This window comes from Rhinatrema bivittatum, chromosome 15, assembly GCF_901001135.1.
Source record: "Rhinatrema bivittatum chromosome 15, aRhiBiv1.1, whole genome shotgun sequence".
NCBI lineage: Eukaryota > Metazoa > Chordata > Amphibia > Gymnophiona > Rhinatrematidae > Rhinatrema > Rhinatrema bivittatum.
In genome coordinates, this window is record NC_042629.1 from 72,613,774 (window position 1) to 72,625,429 (window position 11,656).

General features: G+C 43.3%; 1 protein-coding gene across 5 annotated transcripts in view; it reads left to right on the plus strand.

Annotated features, from left to right (window-relative positions):
• Positions 1-11,656, plus strand: part of LOC115076545 (membrane metallo-endopeptidase-like 1) — an 81,633-nt gene that overhangs the window by 15,174 nt on the left and 54,803 nt on the right. The window contains exons 1-2 of one of the 5 annotated variants that reach the window (XM_029578112.1): positions 5,959-6,122; positions 7,882-8,045. In XM_029578112.1, coding sequence (XP_029433972.1) covers positions 7,892-8,045 — 154 coding nt within the window. In that variant the 5' untranslated portion in view covers positions 5,959-6,122; positions 7,882-7,891. Of the gene's footprint in view, positions 1-5,958; positions 6,123-7,135; positions 7,682-7,881; positions 8,046-11,656 lie in introns of those variants that run through there. The other 4 variants (XM_029578113.1, XM_029578114.1, XM_029578110.1 and 1 more) reach the window with 4 other exon arrangements.

Below are 11,656 nucleotides of genomic sequence, written 5' to 3' on the forward strand. Positions count from 1 at the left end.
AGTACATTGAGACCTCTTCACCTATTACAAAATGCAGCTGCAAGAGTCCTAACTGGAGGAAGGAAATATGATCTTTTTGATGATATTTCATGTTATGAAATTTGATTGTATATTTCATGTGTTTTCATTGAATTATTTGTATTTTATTTTATTTTTAGGGCTATGATATTTTTGTTGTATTATTTATATGGATTTGAAGGTTATGTGTTTAATGTGATTTTATTTGTATTTATGCTGTGAACCATTATGATTGTTATCAGAATATCGGAATGCAAAATAATATAAATCAATAAATATTTAAATGAAGTCTTGGCATATGATTCATTATCTGACATTAGTGCCCAAAGTGGGGAGAGGGCAGGGGGTATTCACTTCCCTCCCCACCAGATTTTACTGATTGTTTTGTAACTGTTTCTATGGTTTTAGTTTTATATATCCTTATTTTTCTTCTTATGCTTCCCCTGTTCCCCCCACCCCTGAAAAATGTTCTGCAGTCACCCCTGATATCCAGCAATTTTATGACACTATGAAATTTGCATGTAATTATGGCTTCATGCTATAATTGCTTGTTGACATCACAGTGTGCTCTGTCCTCCCTGAGGTTACAACTGAACTGGCCTGACCTATTCCCCCAGGAAAGAAAAAGATAAGGTGACTCTAAGTGTCAGGAGGTGGGGGCTTTAAGGGCACTTGGAGCTGGGGGATCGGGGAGGCTACCATCTATGGCAGAAAAGTGAATGAAATTGGAAGAACCATTCAACAGTTATTGGGTGGGGCAGACATGATTTTATAAGGTTAGTATCCCTGTAGGAATCCTTGGCTCAGTGCGCGGTGGCGGTCAAAGAAGCAAATAGAATGTTAGGCATAATCCAAAAAAGAACGGAGGGTAACATAGAAACATAGAAATGACGGCAGAAGAAGACCAAACGGCCCATCCAGTCTGCCCAGCAAGCTTCACATTTTTTTCTCATACTTATCTGTTTCTCTTAGCTCTTTGGTTCTATTTCTCTTCCACCCCCACCATGAATGTAGAGAGCAGTGATGGAGCTGCAACCAAGTGAAATATCAAGCTTGATTAGTTAGGGGTAGTAGGGGTAGTAACCGCCGCAATAAGCAAGCTACACCCATGTTTATTTGTTTTACCCAGACTGTGTTATTCAGCCCTTATTGGTTGTTTTTCTTCTCCCCTGCCGTTGAAGCAGGGAGCTATGCTGGATATGCGTGTAGTATCAGTTTTTCTTCTCCCCTACCGTTGAAGCAGAGAGCTATGCTGGATATGCATTGAAAGTGAAGTATCAGGCTTATTTGGTTTGGGGTAGTAACCGCCGTAACAAGCCAGCTACTCCCCACTTTGTGGGGAGTAGCTGGTAAAACCAAAAATGTCATATTACCTCTGAATCCCTCCGTGGTACGATTGCACCTTGAGTATTGTGTGCATTTCTGATTGCCCCATCTTAAAAAGTCATAACAAAACTAGTAAAGGCGCAGAGGAGGGTGACAAAAATGATAAAGGGGGACGGAGCATCTCTCCTATGATGAGAGGCTGCGCAGGCCAGGACTCTTCAGCTGGGAAAAGAGGTGGCTGAGAGGGAGCAGGATAGAAATTTATAAAGTCATGAGTGGGTGAAACTGTTAAATGAAGGGTGGCTATTTATCATTTCAAATAATACTAAAACAAGGGAACGCTCCATGCAATGAACAACCAGCAGATTCAAAACAGAGCATAGAAAGTATTTTTTTTACTCAATGCACTACTGAGCTGAAAAATCTGTTGCCAGAGGACATGGTAAAGCTGACGAGCATAGTGGGGTTTAAAAGAAGATAAGTTCCTGGAGGAAAAGTCCATAACACATTGTTATCCAAGTAGACTAAAGAAAACCACTGCGCTCCCTGGGAGTGAGTAACAGTTTGCTGGGCTCAGTGGACTTTGCTCTAACCCAGAATGGCAGTTCTTATAGGAAAGTAGACTAAAAAGTCATGAAGCAATATGGGAAAAAAAACCCTCTAAAAAGACTTTTAGACCATCCATGCTGCAACGATTAAGCTCAGTTTTCAAATAAAAGTACAGAATGACAGAACCTGACCCCATTAATGACATTTGTAGACCAGCTGCTCGTGGAACTGAGAACAGCTGCCAAGGTTAGCGCCTAGTGAGATGCTGATCACATGGCAACAGTCAGAATTTGCCCAGGCTCATATTCAGCAAATGCTTTTTATCACTAAGCTATCCAGAAATCACTGTTTCACTCCTGCAATGCAAGGGGCTACAGCAATTTCAGGAAACACCCCCACCACCAAAGATCTTAAAAGAACATCAAACGGAGAATGAATCAAATCCCATACAGCTCTTGGCATATATGGGTGTCACATTATTTCTGCCTCCTTATGAATTACAAAGGACAGTTGGAGGAAGGCAGGAACCTTGAGGTTTAAGACTTCATAGGATCTGCTGCTTGTCCCAGCATATAGCCCTGACTCCCTGCTTCTGTGGCAGATCAAGGCCTACAGACATGCAACGAGCCGATAATTCTGGCCACTGAGAAGTGAAAAGCTTGAGTCTATTGAACATGCTTGGGACTTTCATCTTACATCATGGCTTCCCAAATTTGTCCTGGGGACCCCAAGGCCCATCAAATGTATAGGCTATCCACAATGAATCTATAGCAGGTCTAATGCAATAAACGGATTCTCCCATGGATACATATTCATTGTAGATATCGACAGAATCTGCTTGGCTGTGGGGTCATTGGGGCAGGTTTGAGAAACTCTACCTTAGATGGAAAATGACAGAAACCCCTTAGTCAGTTACACCCAGAGAATTAAAGTGTTCCTTACAGTTACCAGCCCTGCATAACAATGAACATAAGAACATGCCATACTGGGTCAGACCAAGGGTCCATCAAGCCCAGCATCCTGTCTCCAACAGTGGCCAATCCAGGCCATAAGAACCTGGCAAGTACCCAAACACTAAGTCTATTCCATGTAACCATTGCTAATGGCAGTGGCTATTCTCTAAGTGAACTTAATAGCAGGTAATGGATTTCTCCAAGAACTTATCCAATCCTTTTTTAAACACAGCTACACTAACTGCACTAACCACATTGCCTGGCAACAAATTGCGTTGAGTGAAAAAGAACTTTCTCTGATTAGTTTTAAATGTGCCACATGTTAACTTCATGGAGTGCCCCCTAACCTCTTTAGTCTTTCCTCATAGGGGAGCTGTTCCAATCCCCTTATCATTTTGGTAGCCCTTCTCTGTACCTTCTCCATCAAAAAAGATATAGTTGTGATGGAGAAGGTACAGAGAAGGGCGACCATTAGAAAGGGAATGGTGAATAAAACAGAAAATGTTTCGCTCAATGATGAGACCGCATCTTGAATACTGTGTACAATTCTGGTTGCTGCATCACTTTTTTGAGATGCAGCAACCAGAATTGTACACAGTATTCAACATGTCAACAAACATGTCAACCGTGCTACACGTGCATTCTTAGGCACAAACATCTGCAATGCAGTGAAAGTGAATCTTTCAATGCATCGAATGCACATACCTTTCCTAGCAATATTAAAAATATATAAAAGTATATTTTGCACACAAAATTAAACACTTGCTCGCTTAAAACCCAATTTTACATGTGCCAGTATATTTTAAGCCATGCGCACGGAACTGAAGTTACCATTTTCCCCCAATTACTATACCAGCTTGCCCACTCTTTCTCCAGGTCACAGAGATCTTCCTGCTTCTTCATCCAGACCCCCCCCCCACCCCCACCCGGCCAATAAAGTTTCATATCAATTACGCATGACAAGTAGCAGGTGTAAAATTATGCGAGTAAGTTGCCAAAGGTGCATGCACTATTCTCTCAAATAGCTACTTTCACACTATCTGCAGCTCAGGTACAGCTTTTTATTGTCTCTTGACATGATCTTAACTAGTCATCATGAGGTTCTCTGTGGCAAGTCTCCAGAATATTCTCTGCAGATGACTACAGAACATCATAAAAATGCCCAGTATAAAGCCTGATTGGAATTGCCAACTGGCACTTGTGTCGAGGATGATGTCATGGGTGACATCACAGCCTACTGTCATGGAAATGATTGAGAAGCCACAAGTAAGAGATTATAAATGATAGTTTCCCGCAACCCCTAGACCCCTTCCCTCTGGCTCCAAAGGCTTTGTTGCAATTTTGTTACTCTAGCTATAAAGCACCACAGGCATGCAGAAATAATAAATAAATAAATAAATAGACTTTAGATCTTTTCTGCCAGGTCACTGTGAACCTTTTTTAATGTGCTTCCCCCCCCCCCCCCAGTGGAAAAAAGTAGAAGGTGGAAATCACCATTGGCCTCGACCTGCTTTTTTTCGTCATCTTTAAACAAAAGCATTAATAAGTAACTCCTGCTAGAACTCTTTGCAAAACTCTTCAGTGGTGAATGAGATACAGCAGCACTCGTTCAGTAACAGATGGGTAAGACCCTGGCTTGTGACATCAGAGAAGGAGAAACATAAGTGTCTAAAGACCTAAAGTATCCTGGCCTACATTACATTTCTTCCTTGTTATACGCATTTTCTTCCTAAAGCACAAAAGAGACTCAAAAAAAAGTGTAAACCTATGTACCCAACAATATTGATTCGTGACCATCTTTCATTTGTTGACATGTGGTGGAATTGTCCACATTTGGTTGTTAAATGAAAAGTTGTATACATAACTCATGTGTCACATATCTCTTGTATTGCACCTTTTCCTTCCCTATGTCAGTTGTAGGCTTCATTTTTAGTAATAAAAAAGATTCTTAGCCATGAACTCATTGTTAATTTTAACATGTTTGACCCTGTAAAATGGCCTAGTTTAGTCTTGTTTAAATTGTAAGAATGTAAACTCTACATAAAATGAAATGCACATTACACCACAATTTGCTTTAAAAAAAAACAAACAAAAACCTGCAAATTCAATCCAACCACAAAACAACAACAAAAAGCAATATATTAAATAGCATAATGGTATCTATTTATTCAAATTGTCAACATACACATTCAAGCACAGAGACTATAAAATCCTTATAATGTAAATTCACAGGACAAAAGCAAAAAGTATATTTTTATTTATTTATTTAACATTTTTCTATACTGACATTCGAACGAGACATCACATCGGTTTCCAGATAAGTCCTGCATCAGTTTCCAGATGAGACATTGGTTTCCAGACGAGACATCACATCGGTTTCCAGATAAGTCCTGCATCAGTTTCCAGATGAGTCCTGCATTTCAGAACGTATCACATTAAGTTTAAAATATTGATCAAAATCCTTTCAAGAAGACCAGAGGAAAGATGGTTTGGACAAAGCACAAACAGGCCTTTTTATAAATTCACTTTCCCAAGCTGGTCCCTCTCCAGTTGTTTATGTGCATAATTTTAATGGTGGGCTGAGCAGCATCTAAAATTCAAAGAAAAATATAACAGCAACTAGAAGATTAGGTTACTTTCACTTCCAGCAGATTTCATGGCACTTCACAATTCACATGTTCTGCTAAATACTTCCAATTAGGAATTTTATTTTTATTGAAGGTCATGTTAAACAGCAGCTGAAAATATATCATCTTTATTGCTTTTTTTTTTCTCTTTTTAATGGAAAAACACAGCAGCCTTGAGTCTCATGGCATTTAACATAACCAAACTGTAAAAAAATAAATAAATAAAAAATCCAGACCTGGTGCTAGCCAGGGAGGGGGAGAGGTTTCCAGCTCCCTGCAAAATACTCCCAGCCTGAGCGTTTCTCTCTCCTCACAGACACAGGTGCCCCCCTCCCCTTAAAGACTCTTAGCAGAAACCACCCACAGAGAGAGCCATATCCCCTTCTCTCTCTCATACACACCGTGGCCTTGAATCATCTCTGGTCGTATCCCACGCAGAGCACAGCTCACCCCTTTCCTTGTCCCGCGTGAGAAGAGAGCAAGCTTCTCTCAGAAAAGTGCTCGTTCAAAAGAGAAGTTTTAGGGAACTGGTTGGAGAAAATTCTTCAGCTGTGATTGGTCAGCGGATGGCCTGAGGATGAGTTCAAGGTTTAACCTGTTTTATGTGTGAAATTGACCGTGGGTGGAGAGTAACAACATGCCGGCCGTGGTGAGTAAAATATGAGCTCATTCTGTGTGTACACACATGCCTGTGGGGGTGCGCTGTGACATGGGAAGGGGATTGTATGATAAGAGTGAGTGGAGCTGGCTATAATTTATTTAGGGTTTTTTTATACCGACACTCATGATACCAATCATATCGTATCGGTTTACAATAAACATCTGTGCAATACCATTAACATCAACGTGAACAATAGGCGAAGAGAGAAAAAGTGAATGAAAGTTACAATAAAACAGGGGCACTAGAACTGGGAGGAGGAAAAGCCAGAGTCATGGCTAACATAGAAATAAATAATATCTAGTCTATAATGACACATCCGGTTCTCATTCCGCCTTCAAGCTGAAGTTCAAGTCAGATCTGACAGCTGTCCATTCAGGTCTAAATCTTTCTTGGTGTTTCAAGGAAGTGCGTTTGAACAAACATTTGTGGCACACCCGTGGCCCCACGCTTTCTTCTCCCTCCTCACCCAAACATATCATATTCACTTTCCAGCATTTCTAGCACTGGGCAGGGCCTACGGGATTGAAAGAGGCAGAGGATTGGTTACAAAGATCAGAACAGACCATGAGGTCTGTTCAGGCTGAACAGCATTTTGCATTGCTAATAACACCAGACTTCTCCTTGAAAATATGTTAATTTCTTTCTCTTATAGACTGCCCCTTCTGATGAGTGCATCTGAATGCTGACCTTTGTAATAACCTCCCCGCTTGTGCTGCTCTCAAGATTGCACATACTTTCACTTTATGGCTTCCAAAGAGCGAATTAACAAATCAAAAAGATAGATGCTTTCTACCTAAGCAAGAACTGATATAATATTCCACAGTCTCTTAAATATAGAATTGGGCTTTGGGGCAAAAAAAAAAAAAGATGCATTGATCATTTGCGTATTCCACCTAATCAACAAAATGTCTGAATACACACAGCAGAAGGAGCTGCAGGACTGCTGCTAGTTTTATCCTTAGAAATGCAGCAGCACTGGATAAGGCAGAGCATCACCAGAAAAAGTATCTTCTTCACTTCACTGGCATTCTCTCTCTCTCCCCCTCCCTCTCCCCGCTCCCTTCCCTTGGGATCATTTATTTATCTGGAGCTCTGAGAAGCTCAGAAGTTTTGATCTGGGTTCAGAAGGGTTGAATACCAAGGGCTGCGCTGAGTTTGCTACAGTGACTCCTCAACGGCAGATCTCGATGCAAAGGAATCAAGGAGCCGAGAGCCCAGGCAAGGCTGCCTCGCCTGTCCTCGCTCCTAGCTAAAGGATCAGGAGCCGAAGACGTTTCTTGGGGAGAGGGGGGTCTCTGGATTTGCAGAACATAAAGCCCCGTGGAGAGGATCCTTGAATGGGCGCTTCTGGGAATTATCTCCAAGCAACAACCAGCTAAAAAGCGACAGACTGCCCTGGAGATCCCTGCAGGCGCTGAGGCTGGGGGCTTTTAAGCTGAGGGGCAGGAAGGGCACCTACCCCCTCCTGCAGAGCCACTTTCCCCTTTGGATTCTGAAATGGAGAATGAGATTGGGAAATCTATGGACAACCAGATGGAAAAATATATGTAATTGTTTTCAGTGCTCATGTGTATTTCCTATTTATTTTGGATTGGATTCTGCTCTCTCTTTTTCTCTGTTCTCTCTTTCCTATTCTCCCTCTCTCCCTAGTCTGCGTTTTCTTCAGTTGCTTGCTACTCCTCTTATCAGTTCTTAGCCGATATTAAGTCATCTGTGTGGGCTGTTATCTTTGTTTATCTCCAACCAGAGTTACAATAATGGGGAAATCAGAAAGTCAGATGGATATAGTGGAAAAATCAACCAAATCTGGGAAGAAAAGGTGGAGCTTGGCTGAGATTGGGCTGTCGGTCTTGCTGCTCTTGATGACCTGTGCAGTTGTGACCTTGGTGATCCTGTACACGAGTGAGAGAGGTAAGACTGCTCCTTTCTTCCTGTCTGCATTACAACAAGCCCTCAGGATAATGTGAGTGCAGGATGCGTCCGACTGTCTCTGCTCGGTCCCGTTCTGCAAACTGCCTGGTGCCTTGTTATTTCAGGTTTAATAAGAGCCACATTAGGAGTGAAACATTTTAACCTCATTAGAGCTTAAGAAAAGAAAATAATGTGCCTTGGATGAGATGCTGGCCCCCCCCTGAGAAAAGATTATCTGCAAGCGATGAGGCCCTGCCTTGGCTATATTTTAAGTGAAAGCAAGTTCAGTTTTATAGATGAATTTTGAAGCCGGCACTGCTGAATTTATTGATCTTGAATAACTCCCTGCACTGCCACCCACCTGGGAGCTCACAGATTTCTGTTTTCCACTGAGGCTAGGACTAAGAAGAATGTCCTGATTTGGGGGGGAAGGCGGAAGAACTGGGCCCGGCAGTGCCGGGAAGCTGTGGGGATCTTTTGCGGGCTTCAGGCCCTGGGAAATTGCCCTGTTTTGCCGTCCCTGCCCCCACCCCCCACGCCAGCTTTAAGTGCCACAGCCCGGCCACGTGTGCATGAAGCTGAGCAGATGACTTTGCTTAACTAAGCTACCTGGCTTTCTGTGAGCGCTGACCAGCCAAGGTTTGACCATGCCCTGAGATCGGCCCTGCCTAATGTTTGGGTGGGCTTTTTCCTGGACAAAACTTTCCCAGTCCGTGGACAGGTGGAACTTCGAACAGAAACTTTGAATATCAACCCATAGACGCAGACTAGGCAAAAAGCTTTCCAGTCACGCCTGTCTGATGAATTAATGTGTCATCTCTGATGGGGTGTGAATGTTTCAAGGCCTTTCTAAGAACTGTTAAGCAAATTCTTCATTAAATTCAGAACCCAGGGCCCTGTTTATATTAAAACAATGTTCTAATCCATTGAACAGAGGAAAGAAATGGAATCATAAAAATCTACTTTATAAGGGGAGGGGGTGGAATTCTGTGTTTTATTTTAGTCCTGAGGAGAATAAATAATAAACTTTCCATGATGAACTTGAATAAATCTGTGGGGAGGTGCTACTAACTGACACTAACCAGAAACTCCCCCACCACCGGCAGGCACTGCCCTGGTACACACGTGTGGCAGTGTTGCTGGAGCACGACACATTAGTTAGGGGTGAGGGGCTTATTCAAAAGAGAGAGTGCCCCCATTTTATTCTAAGATGTGAAAAAACGTGACATCATCTCTCAGGACAAAACGATAGGAGATCCAGGAATAAGATCAAAATGGGATGGAAGCGAGCCAAGAAAAGAGGTAAGCTGGGATTTAGGGAAGCATTGAAAGGCCGATATTCAGAGAAAGCTGAACTCCCGACCTAGACGCTTAAGTCAGGCCTCTAGGACTGAGATGCCTGAAATCTAGGATGCGTGTCTGAAAGGAGGAATGTCTTATTACTAATCTAAAGCAGCAGCACCTCTGAAGGGGGAAGCATTCAGATTCCTCACAGCTCTGCTGTAACACTAGAGGAAGTTCCCCGTGTCTCGGTAACCTCCTGGACTGCCTCCCTCTCGATATACCATACCACTGAATTATTTCCACCATGTCCGTGTAACTTCATGGACTCTGCACCCCGTCTGCTATAACACTAGAGGTGATCCCCCATATCCCCGTCCTCCACTCGCACACTGGGGGACGGGAACTTTTAAACGGCAGCGCGGCATGCCAGCTTGTGCCAATGGACATGCACACGTATATGCACACATTGTATAAAACAGGCTGTACTCGCGTGCATGTGCTCACAAGTTTACATAGACGTGCGCATGTGCGCGCAAATGCCACCGGTACTGCGTGGGCACGTGCCCACGCAATTACCAGTTTTCCCAGTTCAATCCCAGTTCCCCCAGGTAAAGCGTATGACTTCCTAACCTCCCTGGTTAGCTATCCTACCTTTTACCCTGTTAGCCCCAACCGTTAAATCCCTGCCGACGCCTTCAGTCTCTTTTTTTTGTTTCAGGACTTACACGCCATCCATATTACAGTAAGGTTGCACGGGAGGGGACCCCGGAGCGCACTTCTGTGCATAAATACTCAAGCGTAGATTTCATTGAGAAATCTAGGAACGCCCTCGCCCTGCCTCTTTGTTGTACAAAACATTTTTTCTGCGCATACCAGGAGATGCGCACGTACTCGCGTGCTTTTTAAAATCTGTGCAGCGCGTGCCAGCCCAACTTCTGCACCTACGTCCCGGCTTTGGCATGCGTAGGGCTTTTTATATTCGCCTTTAATAGTGCAGTAATTTCCCTATCCTACAAGCCTCCCGCCCAGGCGTTATTTCTCCCTGTAAAACTCTTGGGCTCGCTCCTGAGCTAACACTAAAGGAGCCGCAGTAATTTCCATCTAGGATACTGATCTGAGAGCAGTGCTAGAGTAAGATCGTGTTTTTTCCATTAGCAAAAAAAACAACCTAGACAACTTGTGAAAAAGCAAATAGATTTTGAGCGGGTGTGTGCTTTACGCACTGGATGGTTACTGCATTTCATGCCTCTCTTCTCTCACTGATCTTGTGTCTGCTTGCAAAGACCCATTTGCTAAATTGATCTGACAGAATAATTGTGGTGTATTGACTTTGTGGAAAGCTTAGCTCAGTTTGTTGCTGTTGGTGGTGAATGTGAATCATGGTCCCGTAATAATGACCTCCCCCCCATTAGGCTGCACTAGCCTGGGTGTTCGATCCTGCAGCTTTATGTCTGGGGTGAAGGATTTACTGGCAAAATGATAGAATTGCGCTTTTATGAAATCTAATTGTATTTTTTGTGTTTCATCTGGCCTGCACGGACACAAATGCATTTTATATGTTATGCCATTTTTCCTAAATCTCAAGTTATTTTTCATGCTCAGTGAGGTTTTACATAAAAAAAAAAAAAAAAGAAACCCAAATCTAGTTTTAGACTTGATGGAGCCGAGGGCTTATACAGGGAGATAGGGCGTTTTCTCTTCCCTTTCAGATCTAACCCTGGTCACTGCTGAAGCCAGTTCACCCTTTCTAAAGTGAGCTGGAGGTCTCAGGTTCCTGGCGAATCTGTGTCTACATCATTGAAACCACCATCAGGGTTGGTGCCAGAGGGCTTCTGCTGGCTTTCAGCTCTGTGAGCCTTCATTCACAAGTTGCCCGGCTTTTATCCCCTGTTGTATGTCCCCCTCCCAGTCATTACAGTCACAGTCCTCAGCCAGGGACCAGGCACCAGGGTTCCTTCTAGAAACCGACCATCATGGGCCCCAGCGTTGCATAATGACTGAGACCTCCTCCTCTGCCTCGACAGCATCCTCAGCCCCAGGACCCAGGAATCAGGTCCAGGTCATCCGCATGGCCACCCCTGCTAATTAGAATTCTTGTTGGCCATCAGTGAACAGAGCAAGGATTGGAGAGGCAAAGACATTTTTTTTTTTTTAAAATTAAACAAGATAAACTAAACTAAAAAATATATATATATATGCATCTGCAGCCTCCCCCCTTCTTGGCCAGGAGCAATCCCCAGTCGTGCCTACCCTGCAGCTGCCGCTTTTGAGGTTGACACCATTTTGTTTGATGAAAGGTGACAGTGGCACCTGCCTCAGTCCGCCAG